Raw genomic sequence first — 22,314 nt, forward strand, 5'->3', positions numbered from 1 at the left:
TCGAACTGATTCAACAAGCAGGTCGTTTTTTGGTTTTACCTACACTAGTTTGCCATGGTTCATTGGACACAGTCTACGGTAAAATTAATGTAGTTTTTGTAGTTTTTTGGGGGATAAATGCCCAAAATAAGGTCTTTGGTAAACACAGGCTGAGGAGATCTTATACATTTTGGTCTAACATCTTCATTAGCTAACGTCACTGTTTGTGAATATTGAAGCTTTTATGTAATTAAAAAACAAACATCTTGATTGGCTTATTCTTCCTGATGACCCTGTTGGACATGACTCCAACAGGGTCACCAGGAGGGTTCAGCCAATAACGTTGAAAGTCCCACCCAGTTGACCACATTAAAATGGTGGATACTGGTGGATAATGCCCATACTAATACATGTTAACATGGCCTTTTGGCTACTAGAGGCCTCTATCATTCTCTATGGTATACACAGCCACAAGGACCTGCAACTTCATGAGTAGAGTTGAGTGAGATTACTAGTAATATTCGTGATTTCTCACTGTTTATAATTCATATCAAAACGTCGAATTGGCTGTGGGCACCATGCATCATTGGGTGTTCAGCTGACTTGACAACATTAACACCGTAACTCCAGCCAGGCTGCTTGCCGGAACTCGCAAATGCTTCCGACACAGTTTCCTGTATCACACTTGCTAGAACTTGTAATTATCTGAGTGTAAAAAATTCAGTTCGTGTTGATGCAGCCAACTGCAGTAGCAGCAATTGGTCCCATTCCTGTCTATGTGTAGCTTGACTCAGAGGAGAGATGAGAGTAGAAGCGACGTTAATCATTGTGCTACACACCATACTGTCTACCCTGTTGGTCAGCTATGTTAGTGCTACGCTGTCCAGGACTGATGCCAAGAAGAAGGACTCCAAAACACAGGAGCCCGAGGTGAGGAAGAGGAGGATAGTGGTGATTTTATGATGAGGACGAGTGGTGGCATCAGTATTGTGCATCCTGGAACCAGTGTATGTAACGGGCTCAGTGAGCTATGCCTATGGACACTGGAGTTAAGTGTCCTCGCTCGGGCTCAGCCCATGTATTTCAGTAAATTACCAGTATTGTAGAATGGACATAGACCACAATGAAGTCATTATATATATTGTCAGTGTTTATTTAGTTAGTCTCATCCCAGTACCCACAGATGCTGTATCTTCCTCACAGCTCCACAAGTCTGGCAACAAGACAACCAGGGTTGGGGTCAATTGTAATTGAAGGCAGACAATTCAGGATGTGATTTGAAGTTAAAATCCAAGAAACTGAACATCTTTAGAAATAAATGTACAGCTTTTTTCCAGGTTATTGAGAAAATCATTGAAAATGGATGCCCTTTTTTTCAGGTTATTGTGGAAATCACTGAAAATAGATGCCCTTTTTTCAATGATTGAGTTGGAATTTCAGTTTACTTCCTGAATTGACAGCCTTCAAATTCAAATGGACTTCAACCTTGGAGACTACAGTTTGTCTGGTTTTACAACTACACATGCAAATAGTTGTTTCTTGTGTTGGTTTATCATTATATCAGACGTCCCAGGCAGAGCGGTCGGTGCTGGAGCGAGGTCTGGTTGTTACTGACCCTCAGTGGAAGGACATTGTAAAGGAGGAGAGGAGATACTGCCAACAGGCTGCGACTCAACACACGTTCCAAGGGCCCGTACTGGGGTATATAACTCCTGTAAGTGCAGTGCTTGATTTGGGATGGAGCTCAACCGGAGCTGAGTTCCTGCACCTCTTATAAAAATGATTAGCTTATAAGTATTGCATAGTTCCTGCACCTATTTCAGTCTAAGTTAGGCGCTGTGTAAGTCTCTAAAAGCAGGATGGTGTGTTGGTTTAGAGTCTGGTTAAACCTGAATGCTGCAGTCACCTTTTGAACAACATTGACACATGATCCTTTACAGAAATGTTGCCCATCGTCTGCCTGCAGGTTAGCCTGGAATCCAGAACCGGATTCACTAATATTCCACTCCTTGTACTCCATGTTTAGCATGGTAAGGAGTGGCATGATAACGCAATACAGACTGGTACCCAGGCTACCTGCAGGTACCCACGCGTTTATCTGGGTGATTCTGATCACCCTTCTATTACTATTTCATGTCTGTGTATTTAATAGTGTCACTATCTTCTTACTACTGTTGTGTACGAGCTATATCTCATCAACAGGCTCCTTGAATACATTTTGAATCAATTCTTCATGTAACCTCTCACTTCCTTCTGCTTTATTTCCCACCCTCCAGTGGAACTCTCATGGTTACGATGTTGCCAAGGTGTTCGGTTCCAAGCTGACCTCCGTATCTCCAGTGTGGCTTCAGCTGAGACGGAGAGGACCTGAGAGCTTTCATATCACTGGTCTACACGATCATGACCCAGGTAATCTGTCATAGACTAACCAGATTAAAGCCAGACAAAGTTGTGATGTTGTCAGACAAAGTTGTGATGCCTAAGAAATGTGTACTAAGGACTTGTCAGAGTTGTGATAGTAAGACATGTGTACTAAGGGAGTATATGGCAAATATAGAAAGTTGTCTTTCAAAGACTCTCCTTCTTTTCTAGGTTGGGTAAAAGCTGTGCGGAAGGCAAACAAACAAATCAAAATGCGTAAGTCTGTTAAACTCAGCTTCCATTTAAATAAGAAGTATACTTCCAGATGACCTCACTATGGTATCGATCAGTCACATTCAGTTCCAATGGTCACTCTCTCCTCCTGGTCAAACTCTCCTCCTGGTCAAACTCTCCTCCTGGTCAAACTCTCCTCCTGGTCAAACTCTCCTCCTGGTCAAACTCTCCTCCTGGTCAAACTCTCCTCCTGGTCAAACTCTCCTGGTCTCTTGTCCTAAAAAGGGTCCCTGTGTTTGGTAATAATGTGACATGCCTGAATTTTTCATCAAACTGTCCCGTTTAGTTTTTCTATCAGATGTTCCAGCACCATCCTCAGACAAATGCTTTCATTTTTTTTGGTGTAATTCTTATTTCTGGATTAAAAGGCTTAAAATACAGGATTAGAATCCTTCTGTCACATGATAACCAAACACAGGGCCTTCGTCATCTGATGCTTCTCTTCTTTTCGCTCAGTTCCTCGTCTGTTATTTGACGTCTGGTCGTACCAGGACTATATGAGTGTTCTGGGCAGTGAGGATGAGATCGAGGAGCTGGGGACTGAGATGGTGGACGTAGCTAAGGTAAGGAGGAGCATTTATGCTTTATTCAGATATTAGAAACTAGGAGGGAGACAAAATGGGAAAGGATGAGATGGGGCTCAAACCCTGGTCTCTGGGGTACTAGACCATGGGGCCTGCATATAAGGAGTTAAATTCACAATATAATACTAATGCATTATAGTACCTTTATATCACATATCAGTTGGCAAGTGAGACTGAAAACAGTTTATCAACTGCCAAAAACGTTGAATGTGTTATGTGTTTTTTTACGGTAAATATTCTCATATAGTAGTATACCCTAAAGTGAATGTTTGTTGCAGATGTTGACTTCCACTGTTTATATCATAGGAGTGTATACTGAATGACTAACATGGGACCGGACGACTAACGTGGGACCGGACGACTAACGTGGGACCGGACGACTAACGTGGGACCGGACGACTAACGTGGGACCGGACGACTAACGTGGGACCGGACGACTGACGTGGGACCGGACGACTGACGTGGGACCGGACGACTGACGTGGGACCGGACGACTGACGTGGGACCGGACGACTGACGTGGGACCGGACGACTGACGTGGGACCGGACGACTGACGTGGGACCGGACGACTGACGTGGGACCGGACGACTGACGTGGGACCGGACGACTGACGTGGGACCGGACGACTGACGTGGGACCGGACGACTGACGTGGGACCGGACGACTGACGTGGGACCGGACGACTAACGTGGGAAATGTAAATGCCTAATTGTGTTCTGCCTTTGCAGACAGAAGGCTTTGATGGCTACACGCTGGAGCTGTGGAGTCAGCTGGGAGGGAACAAGAGAGTGTGAGTAACACAGCACTACATGACACCGTGACCTGTCGTAGTCATGGTAATGACCCCTCTGAAGAGTTTAAAATCCACTTTTACAACCTTGGTTTGTATTGACTGTAAACACTATTCCATTCAGGGAGCTGGTCCACATGATTACACACATCTGTGAGGCTCTTAAGGAGAAGAAGCTGGACTGTGTACTGGTCATTCCGCCAGCCGTCACACCAAGGTAGGCGATACACACGTCATAAAAATATCACAACATGATTGATTGACTATTTTATCAGATCATTAAAACACAAAAGCCTGTCTGAATTTGAGAACATTTTAGAGACCAGGGTGTGTAATTTTAATTCAATTTTCTGCAATTCTACAGATGTCTCTACGGCACTGAGAGAAAATGTTGCATATTTAAAGCACATTTCCTTCTTTTCTGTCTTGACTAAAGCTGTGTTCTTTTGCTCAAACAATACAATCAATACTGTTACATTCATTGTTTTAGTCATTTTCAATTCTTCTTGAATGTCTAGCTTTTATTTGGGTAATTGTTAGTACTCAAAGATTAGATTATATTTTTTTTAAATCTCTAGGTCTGTCAAGGTAAAAAGGAGAGCAGTTGTGGATGAAGTCAATGAGAAATCACTCTGTTGCAGCAGGGAGACAACCTCCAGTATGGGAACATAGACAACTGTAGAACTAGAGAAGGACTTGAAAACCACTACCAGGAACCACTGGTCTGACAACAATGTAAAATAGGAACTCTAAACAACGCCTAGTGACCCTGGCTATTGGCATCATGCAGACAACAATGTAAAATAGGAACTCTAAACAACGCCTAGTGACCCTGGCTATTGGCACCATGCAGACAACAATGTAAAATAGGAACTCTAAACAACGCCTAGTGACCCTGGCTATTGGCACTATGCAGACAACAATGTAAAATAGGAACTCTAAACAACGCCTAGTGACCCTGGCTATTGGCACCATACAGACAACAATGTAAAATAGGAACTCTAAACAACGCCTAGTGACCCTGGCTATTGGCATCATGCAGACAATATCAGCTGCTCTAGAATCACACCAGTGAGAGGCTTGTAGGAAGACAACAGCTGCTCTAGAATCACACCAGTGAGAGAGGCTTGTAGGAAGACAACAGCTGCTCTAGAATCACACCAGTGAGAGAGGCTTGTAGGAAGAAGACAGCTGCTCTAGAATCACACCAGTGAGAGAGGCTTGTAGGAAGACAACAGCTGCTCTAGAATCACACCAGTGAGAGAGGCTTATAGGAAGACGACCGCTGCTCTAGAATCACACCAGTGAGAGAGGCTTGTAGGAAGACAACAGCTGCTCTAGAATCACACCAGTGAGAGGCTTGTAGGAAGACAACAGCTGCTCTAGAATCACACCAGTGAGAGGCTTGTAGGAAGACAACAGCTGCTCTAGAATCACACCAGTGAGAGAGGCTTGTAGGAAGACAACAGCTGCTCTAGAATCACACCAGTGAGAGGCTTGTAGGAAGACAACAGCTGCTCTAGAATCACACCAGTGAGAGAGGCTTGTAGGAAGACAACAGCTGCTCTAGAATCACACCAGTGAGAGAGGCTTGTAGGAAGACAACAGCTGCTCTAGAATCACACCAGTGAGAGAGGCTTGTAGGAAGACGACAGCTGCTCTAGAATCACACCAGTGAGAGGCTTATAGGAAGACAACAGCTGCTCTAGAATCACACCAGTAAGAGGCTTGTAGGAAGACAACAGCTGCTCTAGAATCACACCAGTGAGAGGCTTATAGGAAGACGACAGCTGCTCTAGAATCACACCAGTGAGAGAGGCTTATAGGAAGACAACAGCTGCTCTAGAATCACACCAGTGAGAGAGGCTTGTAGGAAGACAACAGCTGCTCTAGAATCACACCAGTGAGAGAGGCTTATAGGAAGACGACAGCTGCTCTAGAATCACACCAGTGAGAGAGGCTTGTAGGAAGACAACAGCTGCTCTAGAATCACACCAGTGAGAGGCTTATAGGAAGACATCAGCTGCTCTAGAATCACACCAGTGAGAGGCTTATAGGAAGACAACAGCTGCTCTAGAATCACACCAGTGAGAGAGGCTTGTAGGAAGACGACAGCTGCTCTAGAATCACACCAATGAGAGAGGCTTGTAGGAAGGCAACAGCTGCTCTAGAATCACACCAGTGAGAGGCTTGTAGGAAGACAACAGCTGCTCTAGAATCACACCAATGAGAGAGGCTTGTAGGAAGGCAACAGCTGCTCTAGAATCACACCAGTGAGAGAGGCTTGTAGGAAGGCAACAGCTGCTCTAGAATCACACCAGTGAGAGGCTTGTAGGAAGACAACAGCTGCTCTAGAATCACACCAATGAGAGAGGCTTGTAGGAAGACAACAGCTGCTCTAGAATCACACCAATGAGAGAGGCTTGTAGGAAGGCAACAGCTGCTCTAGAATCACACCAGTAAGAGGCTTATAGGAAGACGACAGCTGCTCTAGAATCACACCAGTGAGAGGCTTGTAGGAAGACAACAGCTGCTCTAGAATCACACCAGTGAGAGAGGCTTGTAGGAAGACAACAGCTGCTCTAGAATCACACCAGTGAGAGAGGCTTGTAGGAAGAAGACAGCTGCTCTAGAATCACACCAGTGAGAGAGGCTTGTAGGAAGACAACAGCTGCTCTAGAATCACACCAGTGAGAGAGGCTTATAGGAAGACGACCGCTGCTCTAGAATCACACCAGTGAGAGAGGCTTGTAGGAAGACAACAGCTGCTCTAGAATCACACCAGTGAGAGGCTTGTAGGAAGACAACAGCTGCTCTAGAATCACACCAGTGAGAGGCTTGTAGGAAGACAACAGCTGCTCTAGAATCACACCAGTGAGAGAGGCTTGTAGGAAGACAACAGCTGCTCTAGAATCACACCAGTGAGAGGCTTGTAGGAAGACAACAGCTGCTCTAGAATCACACCAGTGAGAGAGGCTTGTAGGAAGACAACAGCTGCTCTAGAATCACACCAGTGAGAGAGGCTTGTAGGAAGACAACAGCTGCTCTAGAATCACACCAGTGAGAGAGGCTTGTAGGAAGACGACAGCTGCTCTAGAATCACACCAGTGAGAGGCTTATAGGAAGACAACAGCTGCTCTAGAATCACACCAGTAAGAGGCTTGTAGGAAGACAACAGCTGCTCTAGAATCACACCAGTGAGAGGCTTATAGGAAGACGACAGCTGCTCTAGAATCACACCAGTGAGAGAGGCTTATAGGAAGACAACAGCTGCTCTAGAATCACACCAGTGAGAGAGGCTTGTAGGAAGACAACAGCTGCTCTAGAATCACACCAGTGAGAGAGGCTTATAGGAAGACGACAGCTGCTCTAGAATCACACCAGTGAGAGAGGCTTGTAGGAAGACAACAGCTGCTCTAGAATCACACCAGTGAGAGGCTTATAGGAAGACATCAGCTGCTCTAGAATCACACCAGTGAGAGGCTTATAGGAAGACAACAGCTGCTCTAGAATCACACCAGTGAGAGAGGCTTGTAGGAAGACGACAGCTGCTCTAGAATCACACCAATGAGAGAGGCTTGTAGGAAGGCAACAGCTGCTCTAGAATCACACCAGTGAGAGGCTTGTAGGAAGACAACAGCTGCTCTAGAATCACACCAATGAGAGAGGCTTGTAGGAAGGCAACAGCTGCTCTAGAATCACACCAGTGAGAGAGGCTTGTAGGAAGGCAACAGCTGCTCTAGAATCACACCAGTGAGAGGCTTGTAGGAAGACAACAGCTGCTCTAGAATCACACCAATGAGAGAGGCTTGTAGGAAGACAACAGCTGCTCTAGAATCACACCAATGAGAGAGGCTTGTAGGAAGGCAACAGCTGCTCTAGAATCACACCAGTAAGAGGCTTATAGGAAGACGACAGCTGCTCTAGAATCACACCAGTGAGAGGCTTGTAGGAAGACAACAGCTGCTCTAGAATCACACCAGTGAGAGAGGCTTGTAGGAAGACAACAGCTGCTCTAGAATCACACCAGTGAGAGAGGCTTGTAGGAAGACAGCTGCTCTAGAATCACACCAGTGAGAGAGGCTTGTAGGAAGGCAACAGCTGCTCTAGAATCACACCAGTGAGAGGCTTGTAGGAAGACAACAGCTGCTCTAGAATCACACCAATGAGAGAGGCTTGTAGGAAGACAACAGCTGCTCTAGAATCACACCAATGAGAGAGGCTTGTAGGAAGACAACAGCTGCTCTAGAATCACACCAATGAGAGAGGCTTATAGGAAGACAACAGCTGCTCTAGAATCACACCAGTGAGAGGCTTGTAGGAAGACAACAGCTGCTCTAGAATCACACCAATGAGAGAGGCTTATAGGAAGACAACAGCTGATCTAGAATCACACCAGTGAGAGGCTTGTAGGAAGACAACAGCTGATCTAGAATCACACCAGTGAGAGGCTTATAGGAAGACGACAGCTGCTCTAGAATCACACCAGTGAGAGGCTTGTAGGAAGACAACAGCTGCTCTAGAATCATACCAGTGAGAGAGGCTTGTAGGAAGGCAACAGCTGCTCTAGAATCACACCAGTGAGAGAGGCTTGTAGGAAGACAACAGCTGCTCTAGAATCACACCAGTGAGAGGCTTGTAGGAAGACAACAGCTGCTCTAGAATCACACCAGTGAGAGAGGCTTATAGGAAGACGACAGCTGCTCTAGAATCACACCAGTGAGAGGCTTGTAGGAAGACAACAGCTGCTCTAGAATCACACCAATGAGAGAGGCTTATAGGAAGACAACAGCTGCTCTAGAATCACACCAGTGAGAGGCTTGTAGGAAGACAACAGCTGCTCTAGAATCACACCAATGAGAGAGGCTTATAGGAAGACAACAGCTGCTCTAGAATCACACCAGTGAGAGAGGCTTGTAGGAAGACAACAACTGCTCTAGAATCACACCAGTGAGAGAGGCTTGTAGGAAGACAACAGCTGCTCTAGAATCACACCAGTGAGAGGCTTGTAGGAAGACAACAGCTGCTCTAGAATCACACCAGTGAGAGAGGCTTGTAGGAAGACAACAGCTGCTCTAGAATCACACCAGTGAGAGAGGCTTGTAGGAAGACAACAGCTGCTCTAGAATCACACCAGTGAGAGGCTTATAGGAAGACGACAGCTGCTCTAGAATCACACCAGTGAGAGGCTTGTAGGAAGACAACAGCTGCTCTAGAATCACACCAGTGAGAGGCTTGTAAGAAGACAACAGCTGCTCTAAAATCACACCAGTGAGAGAGGCTTGTAGGAAGACAACAGCTGCTCTAGAATCACACCAGTGAGAGGCTTGTAGGAAGACAACAGCTGCTCTAGAATCACACCAGTGAGAGAGTCTTGTAGGAAGACGACAGCTGCTCTAGAATCACACCAGTAAGAGGCTTATAGGAAGACAACAGCTGCTCTAGAATCACACCAGTGAGAGAGGCTTGTAGGAAGACAACAGCTGCTCTAGAATCACACCAGTGAGAGAGGCTTGTAGGAAGACGACAGCTGCTCTAGAATCACACCAGTGAGAGAGGCTTGTAGGAAGACAACAGCTGCTCTAGAATCACACCAGTGAGAGAGGCTTGTAGGAAGACAACAGCTGCTCTAGAATCACACAGGGTCACAGATCATTAACAGTGTCTTTGAATCATCTTTAACCATAACATTCAATACTGCCAGACATTTGATAGTGGCAGTTTAACAGGTCATCAACAGGTGTGAGTTTTAATTTCTTACATTCCCCAGGATCTTTTCTACCTTATCTGCTTTTAGTATTTTTTAATTTCCACTGAAAGTGTTTTTCTATCCTGAAAACACACTACACTGTTTTAACTTGGGCAACCTGTAAAAAATACTAAGGCTGCCCGCTCAAGGATTTCAATCGCAGAAAAATCCCTGCAAATACAATTACTACCATGTTTTGATCCTGAGAGAGAGAGAGAGGAGTTGAATCTTTCTGTTGTGATCAGTTCAGGCCAGCCGGGGATGTTTGGGAGGGAGCAGTTTGAGCAGTTAGCTCCTGTAGTGGACGGATTCAGTCTAATGACCTACGACTTCTCCTCTGGACGGTAAAGTTTCCTTCTCACTGAAACAATCATATCCTTTATAAAAATATATATTGGTAAAATGACCATCACTGAACATTTTGACTGATGTTATAGGCAACGCCCATGTTCTTAGTATATCAATAAATCAGGTTCTATCTTCCCTCCTAGACCGGGCCCCAGCTCCCCCCTACCCTGGCTGAGAGAATGTGTTCTAGAGTTGTCCCCTAACAACCAATGGAGACACAAGATACTGCTGGGACTCAACCTATATGGACTGGACTTCTCCACCTACGGAGCTGAACCACTGCTGGGGGGCAGGTAGGATACTCCTAATAATACTCTATACTAGTAGTAATCTATACAGAAGATTCTATCTCTGTCACTTCTGTGTCACCTCCAGTCCCCCTTCAACCCTCTCTCTCTGTGTCACCTCCAGTCACCCTTCAACCCTCTCTCTCTGTGTCACCTCCAGTCCCCCTTCAACCCTCTCTCTCTGTGTCACCTCCAGTCCCCTTCAACCCTCTCTCTGTGTCACCTCCAGTCCCCCTTCAACCCTCTCTCCCTGTGTCACCTCCAGTCCCCCTTCAACCCTCTCTCTGTGTGTCACCTCCAGTCCCCCTTCAACCCTCTCTCCCTGTGTCACCTCCAGTCCCCCTTCAACCCTCTCTCTGTGTCACCTCCAGTCCCCCTTCAACCCTCTCTCTGTGTCACCTCCAGTCACCCTTCAACCCTCTCTCTCTGTGTCACCTCCAGTCACCCTTCAACCCTCTCTCTCTGTCACCTCCAGTCCCCTTCAACCCTCTTCTCTGTGTCACCTCCAGTCCCCCTTCAACCCTCTCTCTCTGTGTCACCTCCAGTCCCCCTTCAACCCTCTCTCCCTGTGTCACCTCCAGTCCCCCTTCAACCCTCTCTCTGTGTGTCACCTCCAGTCCCCCTTCAACCCTCTCTCCCTGTGTCACCTCCAGTCCCCCTTCAACCCTCTCTCTCTGTGTCACCTCCAGTCCCCCTTCAACCCTCTCTCTCTGTGTCACCTCCAGTCCCCCTTCAACCCTCTCTCTCTGTGTCACCTCCAGTCCCCCTTCAACCCTCTCTCTCTGTGTCACCTCCAGTCCCCCTTCAACCCTCTCTCCCTGTGTCACCTCCAGTCCCCCTTCAACCCTCTCTCTCTGTGTCACCTCCAGTCCCCCTTCAACCCTCTCTCTGTGTCACCTCCAGTCCCCCTTCAACCCTCTCTCCCTGTGTCACCTCCAGTCCCCCTTCAACCCTCTCTCTGTGTCACCTCCAGTCCCCCTTCAACCCTCTCTCTCTGTGTCACCTCCAGTCCCCCTTCAACCCTCTCTCCCTGTGTCACCTCCAGTCCCCCTTCAACCCTCTCTCTGTGTCACCTCCAGTTCCCCTTCAACCCTCTCTCTCTGTGTCACCTCCAGTCCCCCTTCAACCCTCTCTCTCTGTGTCACCTCCAGTCCCCCTTCAACCCTCTCTCTCTGTGTCACCTCCAGTCCCCCTTCAACCCTCTCTCCCTGTGTCACCTCCAGTCCCCCTTCAACCCTCTCTCTGTGTCACCTCCAGTTCCCCTTCAACCCTCTCTCTCTGTGTCACCTCCAGTCCCCCTTCAACCCTCTCTCTCTGTGTCACCTCCAGTCCCCCTTCAACCCTCTCTCTCTGTGTCACCTCCAGTCCCCCTTCAACCCTCTCTCTCTGTGTCACCTCCAGTCCCCCTTCAACCCTCTCTCTCTGTGTCACCTCCAGTCCCCCTTCAACCCTCTCTCTGTGTCACCTCCAGTCCCCCTTCAACCCTCTCTCTCTGTGTCACCTCCAGTCCCCCTTCAACCCTCTCTCTCTCAGTCACCTCCAGTCCCCCTTCAACCCTCTCTCTCTTTCTCTCTGTCACCTCCAGTCCCCCTTCAACCTCTCTTTGTTTCCTGTAAAGGTTCATAGAGCTGTTGAAGGAGCTGAAGCCTAGACTACTATGGGATGAACAGGCTGAGGAACACTACTTCAGCTACAAGAGGTACAGTCTCCTAGATTATGGTATTAGAGGGACAGTTAGTCTACCAGATTATGGTATTAGAGGGACAGATAGTCTTCTAGATTATGGTATTAGATGGACAGTTAGTCTCCTATATTATGGTATTAGAGGGACAGATAGTCTCCTAGATTATGGTCGCTCTGGATAAGAGCGTCTGCTAAATGACTTAAATGTAATGTAAATGTATTAGAGGGACAGATAGTCTACCAGATTATGGTATTAGAGGGACAGATAGTCTTCTAGATTATGGTATTAGAGGGACAGTTAGTCTCCTAGATTATGGTATTAGAGGGACAGTCCTATATTATGGTATTAGAGGGACAGTTAGTCTACCAGATTATGGTATTAGAGGGACAGATAGTCTACCAGATTATGGTATTAGAGGGACAGATAGTCTACCAGATTATGGTATTAGAGGGACAGATAGTCTACCAGATTATGGTATTAGAGGGACAGATAGTCTACCAGATTATGGTATTAGAGGGACAGATAGTCTACCAGATTATGGTATTAGAGGGACAGATAGTCTACCAGATTATGGTATTAGAGGGACAGATAGTCTACCAGATTATGGTATTAGAGGGACAGTTAGTCTACCAGATTATGGTATTAGAGGGACAGTCCTAGATTATGGTATTAGAGGGACAGTCCTAGATTATGGTATTAGAGGGACAGTCCCAGATTATGGTATTAGAGGGACAGTTAGTCTACCAGATTATGGTATTAGAGGGACAGTTAGTCTACCAGATTATGGTATTAGAGGGACAGTTAGTCTACCAGATTATGGTATTAGAGGGACAGTTAGTCTACCAGAGTATGGTATTAGAGGGACAGTCCTAGATTATGGTATTAGAGGGACAGTCCTAGATTATGGTATTAGAGGGACAGTCCTAGATTATGGTATTAGAGGGACAGTCCTAGATTATGGTATTAGAGGGACAGTCCTAGATTATGGTATTAGAGGGACAGTCCTAGATTATGGTATTAGAGGGACAGTCCTAGATTATGGTATTAGAGGGACAGTCCTAGATTATGGTATTACAGGGACAGTCTACCAGAGTATGGTATTAGAGGGACAGTCTACCAGATTATGGTATTAGAGGGACAGTCTACCAGATTATGGTATTAGAGGGACAGTCCTAGATTATGGTATTAGAGGGACAGTTAGTCTCCTAGATTATGGTATTAGAGGGACAGTTAGTCTACCAGATTATGGTATTAGAGGGACAGTCCTAGATTATGGTATTAGAGGGACAGTTAGTCTACCAGAGTATGGTATTAGAGGGACAGTCTACCAGAGTATGGTATTAGAGGGACAGTCCTAGATTATGGTATTACAGGGACAGTCTACCAGAGTATGGTATTAGAGGGACAGTCTACCAGATTATGGTATTAGAGGGACAGTCTACCAGATTATGGTATTAGAGGGACAGTCTACCAGATTATGGTATTAGAGGGACAGTTAGTCTCCTAGATTATGGTATTAGAGGGACAGTTAGTCTACCAGATTATGGTATTAGAGGGACAGTCTACCAGATTATGGTATTAGAGGGACAGTTAGTCTACCAGATTATGGTATTAGAGGGACAGTCCTAGATTATGGTATTAGAGGGACAGTTAGTCTACCAGAGTATGGTATTCTTTAACTTCATATTATGTCAATTAAAAGAACGATCATTTCTAGATTATGTGAAATGTAGTTTCCATTCAGCACTCCTTTATCTACTGTTTTTGTGAAGAAATGGGTCTCGTCTGACATCTTGCCAGTATCATCACACCACAATAACTCACTTGATTTGTGTTCCACATTCTAGGAGTAATGGAGTGAAGCATGTGGTCTATTACCCAACTCTGAAGGTACGACCTTTTGATGTACAGAATACATCAGACACCTTCACTTTCTTCACATTTTGTTACGTTACAGCCTTCTTCTAAAATTGATTTCCCCTCAATCTACACACACTACCCCATAATGACAAATAATTTAAAAAAACAGGTTTTTCTACATTTTTGCAGATTTATATATATAATTTTTTTTTTTACATAAGTATTCAGACCCTTTACTCAGTACTTGCACACCTGTATTTGGGGAGTTTCTCCTATTCTTCTCTGCAGATCCTCTCAAGCTCTGTCAGGTTGGATGGGGAGCGTTGCTGCACAGCTATTTTCAGGTCTCTCCAGAGATGTTCGATTGGGTTCAAATCTGGGCTCTGGCTGGGCCACTCAAGGACATTGAGACTTGTCCCGAAGCCACTTCGGCATTGTCTTGGCTGTGTGCTTAGGGTCATTGTCCTGTTGGAAGGTGAACCGTCGCCCCAGTCTGACGTCCTGAGAGCTCTGGAGCAGGTTTTCATCAATGATCTCTGTACGTCAAGCCTGACTAGTCTCCTAGTCCATGCTGCTGAAAAACACGTTGCCACCACCATGCTTCATAGGGATGGTATTGGCCAGGTGATGAGCGGTGCCTGGTTTCCTCCAGACGTGACACTTGGCATTCAGGCCAAAGAGTTCAATCTTGGTTTCTTCAGAACAGAGAATCTTGTTTCTCATGGTCTGAGAGTCCTTTGGTGCCTGGACACTACCGTAAAGGCCTGATTGGTGGAGTGCTGCAGAGATGGGAGAACCTTCCAGAAGGACAATCATCTCCACAGAGGAACTCTGGAGCACTGTCAGTGACCATTGGGTTCTTGGTCACTTCCCTGTCCAAGGTCCTTCTCCCCCGATTGCTCAGTTTGGCCGGGCGGCCAGCTCTAGGAAAAGTCTTGGTGGTTCCAAACTTCTTCCATTTAAGAATGATGGAGGCCACTGTGTTCTTGGGGACCTTCAATGCTCGATACCATTCTGTCTCAGCGCTCCACAGATAATTCCTTCAACCTCATGGCTTGGTTTTATAGACAGGTGTGTGCCTTTCCAAATCATGTCCAATCAATTGAATTGACCACAGGTGGACTCTAGGACGATCAATGGAAACAGGATGCACCTGAGCTCAATTTCGGGTCTCATAGCAAAGGGTCTGAATACTTATGTAAATAAGGTATTTATGTTTTGTGTTTTTAAATCATTTGCTTAATTTTAGAGGATGTAACAAACTGTGGATAAAGTCCAGGGGTCTGGATGCTGTCCAAATGCACTGCAGATGATTCTCAAAATAGCCGGATAAATACACAAAACAAGAGTATCACCAGATTTAAGTTACGTTGATTTGATTCATGATCAAACAACATTTTCCAGAAACACAGATCCTTATAAATGTATTGCCCTCTCTCTCCCTCTCCCTCTCCCTCTCTCTTTCTCTCCCTCTCTCTCTCTCTCTCTCTCTTTCTCCCTCTTTCTTTCTTCCTCTTTCTCTTTCTTTCTCCCTCTCTTTCTTTCTCTCTCCCTCTAGTCTCTCCATCAGCGTATCTCTTTAGCCACTGAGTTAGGTACAGGAATCTCCATGTGGGAACTGGGCCAAGGGCTGGACTATTTCTATGACCTGTTATGAGCCAATCAGAGTAAGAGACTTCGAGGTCCTTTCTTTGTTAGCGCATCGATAAACCAGTACCACATGTGCAAATGGTATATAGTTCATGGTAATATTTGCTGAGCCACTGAGCACCAACCAAGCATGAGGATTCTACGACTTTAAAAAAAAAATGAATGAGTGTCTTATCTCAGGACGATCATTGGAGACGGAGGCCAAGTTGTATGTGGAGTGACACTCAAACTGAACTAAGGAACATGAAGCTGTGGCAGGAGCAGAGTAAAACCATCTATCAAAGCAGTTCTTCAGCTGGGGGTTGGTGACAGGGTTATTATGGGATATGTCACACACACACACACAAGGTGTTCATGTTTTTAAAATGGAAATATCCAGATGAAAAACGGTAAGATAGGAAGTATTCTTCTACCATGTTTAAGAACTGCAGGAATGTTTCTTTGACATGAAATAAAAAGGTACATTGTTCAGTGTTGTTTTTAATATACAAATGTAAATCGACAATAGAAATGTACATACATACAGTGATACTTTTTCTAATACCTCACCGATGGTTGCTGAATTAGGCTTGACGTGTGTGTGTGTGTGTGGGGGGTGTGGGGGGGTAGCTAAGCTAGTTGTACTACAAACCTCTGCTGTAGTAGACTGCAGGGTTGGCCTCAATTCCATCTATAATCCAGTCCATTCAGGAAGAGCACTGAAATTCCAATTCTCTTCAATAAAAGGTAGAATTGTAATTTGTTTTACTTTCTGAAATGGAATTGCACCAACTCTGCTGTACAGTACATAAGACAGGAGTTGTACAGCATGTCCTCATATCTTACTAAGTGCCTTTGTACCCAGAACCTTTATATTTGTCCTTGATAGCACTAAATGTAAAGGCGCTCTACTTTGAGATGTTGCCTGCGACACCTGTATTTGAAAGGTTCAGTTTTTTTTGTTACTGTATGTATACTCTGATGAGCCCTGTCTGCTAAATCATATCCTGTTCATGTCAAAATAAGGCTGAGGTTAAATCCGATCGCGCTTTGTGGGCAATGCACCTTTTAATAGAGCCACGGAAGCAGCCGATTGGCACATATTTTTCTGTTGTTTATTAGAGAAACAGATTTCAGTTTTGGAGGTGTTTCCTGACTGATTCCGAGGTTTAGTTAATGCTGTATGTCTCCCCCCACGAAGCCTATTTCACTTCCTGAAAATCCCCAGATTAAATCTAAGATAACTCAATAAATCTGTAATAAATGTAGACGTTTTTGTCGAGGATGTTATAGTTGTGTAATTTTACATCTAAAAAAGGTTTTTGGTGCAGTATTTCTCAGGTAAAAAAAAAAAAATGTGCGAATTGTCTTGGAGCTGCTGGGCAGGTCGGTCACAGTTTTTTCTATTGGATAGAGAGCAATCACAGCAGCTGTTAGTGAGTAAATAGACACTTTTTTATTTTATTTACACTTTTGTCAATTTTGACAGTAGAACAACTGTTTCTAACTCATAATCGACACCAAATTGGCCATTTTCCAAATGGATTCGTTGCTTTTCAAAGGCAGTAGCTCCTTAAAAGGCAGTAGCTCCTTAAAAGGCAGTAGCTCCTTAAAAGGCAGTAGCTCCTTAAAAGGCATCGCATTCATGATTCAATGGCTGATTACCTTTTTTAAAAACGGCGCATAGCCATCAAAGCATGATCGGATTGAATCCCCGGCCCCAGGCTTTTTAGCTTGGTCCCTACATAGCAGAACAGGAAACCTGTTACTTTCCATTACAGAGCATGATGAGGTTATTGACAGCGACTGACGTAGACAGGATGTTCTGTCCGGTCACCAGGTGTCTGTCGATCACTACATGCACGGCATCCTCCTGGCTCGCTGGGAAAACGACAGCGATAGAAATTTGTCAGGTTACATCTTTTTGCTGTCGTTGCTTGAGACACAAAACTAAAACATCCACGTCAGTCATATTGATTGGCTTCCTGCCGTGTTAAACATCACTTCCTTGTGTAGAGACATGAGACCAAATCAGATCTCTGCACTATTCTGGAGTTGTGTTGAACATCTAATAATAATAATATAATAATATAATATAATGTTTTAATAATAATAATAATATCCTAGTTAGTACATAATATAATAATAATAATATATGCCATTTAGCAGACGCTTTTATCCAAAGCGACTTACAGTCATGTGTGCATACATTCTACGTATGGGTGGTCCCGGGAATCGAACCCACTACCCTGGCGTTACAAGCGCCATGCTCTACCAACTGAGCTACAGAAGGACCAACATGGCAGGAAGCCAATCAATATGATCTACTGATAGGGTGGCAATTCTACTCACACACAAAAAAAAAAAAACAGGTTTCCCAGAAATTCTGGTTTGTAAGTATTCTGGATGTATTGCTTCCTGATTCTGGGACTGTTTCAACTTGGATTTTGGGGGAAAGTTACCAGAATTTTGCAACCCTACTTATTGATCATTTGCCCAAATCGTCTGCCACAAAAATACCAGTTATCTCCCTCCACACTCACCGGTGTACGATCCTCCGCTGTCCTTGACGAAGTCCTCCACGATCAGAGGCAGGTTGGCAAAGTCTGGGCTCCTCACCAACTCAAACACAGACGGCTGGAACACAACCGGGAGAATGGAAGTTGTATGACACGAGTAACCAGATCTATTCTAGCAAATCAGGTATATTATTGGCTTTCATGAATTTGGAATGTGGTGTTATCCCCCCTCCCTTAGAGACTAACCCCAGTGAGACTGTAGCCTGTGAAGATCCACTTCTGTCCCTCTACTATGGCACAGCACAGACCAGATACCCCTTGTCCTATAGCGCACACCGCCTCTGGTAGGGTCAGACATGGTCGTGTCATGTAAAACAACATCTCACAAACCATGCAACAATGTTTCACAGTATTAGTTTCTTAAACTTTTTTGAGTCCCAAGATTTAGCTGAGGCCCCTGTCGGATCTGGATCGCTGTGCGATAGAAATGTAAAAAGGTCATTTCTGATTGAGCCGGCAGATACTTAATGTTAACCATGAATGCAGTCTCCACCCAATGCAGGAGCACTACTCGCTGGTCCAGCTGGGTCTGCTGACCTATGACCTGTGTGTCAACTCTACAGGACCATTACATTTGTATTGGGCTTTAGCGGATTGAATAGAGACCTAATCTGTGTCGGGGGATCTGTCCTGTAGAGACCGACACTAGAGACTAGGGGACACAGGGTAGGGTACTGACTCTGCTGTGAGGCGAAGTGTGTGAGGATGCGTGCCAGAGAACCACTGTGTGCCAGGTCAGTGAGCGCCCCAGGACAGTCTGGAATCAGCAGAGCTTGGTACCGAGCACCTGGAATACAGGGGACATCATCACGTGACCTTCAGCAAAGGACTACGCAAATTATTTCCATTTGTATCTTAACAGTCAAATAACTGACCTCTCAATTACTGTGTAACAATTGATAAGATTTTGGATATGAATGGATATGAATGTGGCAGAGAAATACACAAAGGTGACATCTTACCGTCTGCTCATACTATAATCTTACCGTCTATTGACTCCAGCTTGGCTGGGGTTGCAAAAGACTTCTGGCTTAAGTCTTGGATCCATCTGGCCGTGGTTTCATCCACCCCGACAAAATCTATGGGCTTGCCCTGGAAATGACAAGGCACCAACATCGTGTGTGTGTTTTTTTTGGTGTGTGTGTATCTCCGTGTGTATCTCCGTGTGTATCTCTGTGTGTATCTTACCCCTGGTGTAGCAGTCTGCAGGTTGAACACTGAACTACAGAGACAGAAGGCTTGATGGAACGACTGAGCAGAAACTCCTAATGAGAGGAGAGAGAGAACTTAAAACAGCAGACTAGCCACTAAAGCAGCAGTATGAGCCATTCATGGTGATTATTGTACAATATGATAATGATTGTGTCAAACCAACAATCCGGAATAAGATAACAGTACAGCCCCCGAATTAGTCATATTTCACTTTTTTTGACACAGAAAATATACTATCAAACATGACTAATATGGGTGCAATAGCTATCTAGTTCATTGAAAATATTAAGCCTCATTGTGTCCGTCACATGACATGAGGTTACGTTCAGCAGCGCTCATATCGACTGAAGTGTTGATGTGTTAACGCCCTACCTTGTGCAGCTGCACTGGCCACAATTAGACAAGTGGGTTTAGAAGACATGTCGGTGGTTTGCCAAGATCAAATCCGTTGACTGCTACTTCAGACCATTGCTAAAAAAAAAAAATATGAAAACAGGAAGTGATCGCAGTTCAACATTGACTTCCTCTAGCCAATGACAGTTCAACTTCCTCGAGCCAATGACAGTTCAACACCCGTTTTCACTCTGAACGAATTTCAAAATAAAAGTCTAACGTACAGCAAGTGAAGGGAGCATAAAACGATGTGAATATCCTTTACAAAACCTTTGTATGTATATACAGTACCAGTCAAAAGTTTGGACATACCTACTCATTCGAGGGTTTAATTTTTTAAATATTTTTTTTAACATTGTAAAATAATAGTTAAGACATCAAAACTATGAAATACCACATATGGAATCATGTAGTAACCAGAAAAGTGTTAAACAAATTAAACAATGCACCTTCCCTAAGGGGGGGAGGATGACAGGAGAGACAAACTGATGCACCCTCCCTAAGGGGGGAGGATGACAGGGAAGAAAAACTGATGCACCTTCCCTAAGGGGGGGAGGATGACAGGAGAGACAAACTGATGCACCTTCCCTAAGGGGGGAGGATGACAGGGTAGATGCACCCTCCCTAAGGGGGGAGGATGACAGGGAAGATAAAACTGATGCACCTTCCCTAAGGGGGGAGGATGACAGGGAAGAAAAAACTGATGCACCTTCCCTAAGGGGGGAGAATGACAGGGTAGATGCACCCTCCCTAAGGGGGGAGGATGACAGGGAAGACAAAACTGATGCACCTTCCCTAAGGGGGGAGGATGACAGGAGAGACAAACTGATGCACCTTCCCTAAGGGGGGAGGATGACAGGGTAGATGCACCCTCCCTAAGGGGGGAGGATGACAGGGAAGACAAAACTGATGCACCTTCCCTAAGGGGGGAGGATGACAGAGAAGACAAACTGATGCACCTTCCCTAAGGGGGGAGAATGACAGGGTAGATGCACCCTCCCTAAGGGGGGAGGATGACAGGGAAGACAAAACTGATGCACCTTCCCTAAGGGGGGAGGATGACAGGAGAGACAAACTGATGCACCTTCCCTAAGGGGGGAGGATGACAGGGTAGATGCACCCTCCCTAAGGGGGGAGGATGACAGGGAAGACAAAACTGATGCACCTTCCCTAAGGGGGGAGGATGACAGGGAAGACAAAACTGATGCACCTTCCCTAAGGGGGGAGGATGACAGAGAAGACAAACTGATGCACCCTCCCTAAGGGGGGAGGATGACAGGGAAGACAAAACTGATGCACCTTCCCTAAGGGGGGAGGATGACAGGGAAGACAAAACTGATGCACCTTCCCTAAGGGGGGAGGATGACAGGAGAGAAAAACTGATGCACCTTCCCTAAGGGGGGAGGATGACAGGAGAGACAAACTGATGCACCTTCCCTAAGGGGGGAGGATGACAGGGTAGATGCACCCTCCCTAAGGGGGGAGATTGACAGGGTAGATGCACCTTCCCTAAGGGGGGAGGATGACAGAGAAGACAAACTGATGCACCTTCCCTAAGGGGGGAGGATGACAGGGTAGATGCACCTTCCCTAAGGGGGGAGGATGACAGAGAAGACAAACTGATGCACCTTCCATAGAATCCTATATATTACACTACTTTAGACCAAAGCCCTATAGAACCCTATTCCCTATATAGTGCACTACTTTAGACCAGGGCCCTATATAACCCTATATAGTGCACTACTTTAGACCATAGCCCTATAGAACCCTATTCCTTATATAGTGCACTACTTTAGACCAGAGCCCTATAGAACCCTATTCCCTATATAGTGCACTACTTTAGACCAGGGCCCTATATAACCCTATATAGTGCACTACTTTAGACCATAGCCCTATAGAACCCTATTCCTTATATAGTGCACTACTTTAGACCATAGCCCTATAGAACCCTATTCCTTATATAGTGCACTACTTTAGACCAAAGCCCTATAGAACCCTATTCCCTATATAGTGCACTACTTTAGACCAGGGCCCTATATAACCCTATATAGTGCACTACTTTAGACCAGAGCCCTATAGAACCCTATTCCTTATATAGTGCACTACTTTAGAGCAGGGCCCTATAGAACCCCATATAGTACACTACTTTAGACCAGAGCCCTATATAACCCTATATAGTGCACTACTTTAGGCCAGAGCCCTATTCCCTATATAGTACACTACTGTTGACCAGAGACCTATGGGTCCAGATATAGCTCTTAGTTCTAAGTACAGATTCCTATATGTTCTCGACTTCCTACTCCCATGTCAATGCCAGGGCTGTTGGCATGACGATCTGGAAGCACCAGATTCTTTCCTGAACAGTCATGTCACCTTTGTGAATGAGATGTGTCTCGGCAGTTGTCACTACTACTAACTTGAGGATAAAAAATAATGCCGCAATCACTGACTTATTGGGGACAATCTGAATTGCATTGATTCCTCACATCCTTAAAACTCATTTCACACGAAGGTCAAAGGTCTGACCTCATCCAATGGTGTTTTGAGAAGGAAGAGGAGAGGGT

At 45.3% G+C, this 22,314-nt stretch overlaps 2 protein-coding genes across 6 annotated transcripts; one reads left to right on the forward strand and one right to left on the reverse strand.

Moving 5' to 3' along the window:
- Nucleotides 1-379: 379 nt before the first annotated feature.
- chid1 (chitinase domain containing 1) lies at nt 380-16,056 on the forward strand. Of its 5 annotated transcripts, none has more exons than XM_052466950.1 (13): nt 381-909; nt 1,544-1,693; nt 2,256-2,388; nt 2,572-2,616; nt 3,091-3,197; nt 3,948-4,009; nt 4,134-4,226; nt 10,004-10,102; nt 10,250-10,399; nt 12,012-12,092; nt 13,925-13,967; nt 15,768-15,795; nt 15,827-16,056. In XM_052466950.1, coding segments are annotated over exons 1-13 (1,122 nt in total). In that variant the 5' UTR covers nt 381-780; the 3' UTR covers nt 15,829-16,056. The 5 variants fall into 5 exon arrangements, 4 of the variants coding, with proteins under 4 accessions (XP_052322907.1, XP_052322910.1, XP_052322909.1 ...); XM_052466949.1 differs by adding an exon at nt 15,496-15,604 and having other exon boundaries at nt 382-909; nt 15,768-15,911; XR_008067387.1 differs by having other exon boundaries at nt 383-909; nt 15,496-15,795; nt 15,827-15,883.
- Nucleotides 16,057-16,999: 943 nt separating this feature from the next.
- On the reverse strand, nt 17,000-19,898 carry gatd1 (glutamine amidotransferase class 1 domain containing 1). Its single transcript, XM_052466952.1, has 7 exons — nt 19,730-19,898; nt 19,334-19,410; nt 19,132-19,237; nt 18,825-18,932; nt 18,332-18,426; nt 18,110-18,203; nt 17,000-17,447 (listed from the first exon to the last, which is right to left on the reverse strand). The coding sequence occupies exons 1-7, from the start codon at nt 19,776-19,778 to the stop codon at nt 17,332-17,334; spliced, it is 645 nt and encodes a 214-aa protein (XP_052322912.1). The 5' UTR covers nt 19,779-19,898; the 3' UTR covers nt 17,000-17,331.
- Nucleotides 19,899-22,314: the final 2,416 nt, after the last annotated feature.

This window comes from Oncorhynchus keta, chromosome 17, assembly GCF_023373465.1.
Source record: "Oncorhynchus keta strain PuntledgeMale-10-30-2019 chromosome 17, Oket_V2, whole genome shotgun sequence".
NCBI lineage: Eukaryota > Metazoa > Chordata > Actinopteri > Salmoniformes > Salmonidae > Oncorhynchus > Oncorhynchus keta.

Bases quoted from the DNA above. Each gene is read 5' to 3' on its own strand.
- chid1 (XM_052466947.1), top strand. From the start codon at position 781: ATGAGAGTAGAAGCGACGTTAATCATTGTGCTACACACCATACTGTCT. The intron at 1,694-2,255 runs GTAAGTGCAGTG...CCCACCCTCCAG, and splicing joins TACTGGGGTATATAACTCCT to TGGAACTCTCATGGTTACGA. The intron at 10,103-10,249 runs GTAAAGTTTCCT...CTTCCCTCCTAG, and splicing joins TACGACTTCTCCTCTGGACG to ACCGGGCCCCAGCTCCCCCC.
- gatd1 (XM_052466952.1), bottom strand. From the start codon at position 19,778: ATGTCTTCTAAACCCACTTGTCTAATTGTGGCCAGTGCAGCTGCACAA. The intron at 19,411-19,729 runs GTAGGGCGTTAA...TCCTCTCATTAG, and splicing joins GGCCAGTGCAGCTGCACAAG to GAGTTTCTGCTCAGTCGTTC. The intron at 19,238-19,333 runs GTAAGATACACA...TGTCATTTCCAG, and splicing joins TGCAGACTGCTACACCAGGG to GGCAAGCCCATAGATTTTGT.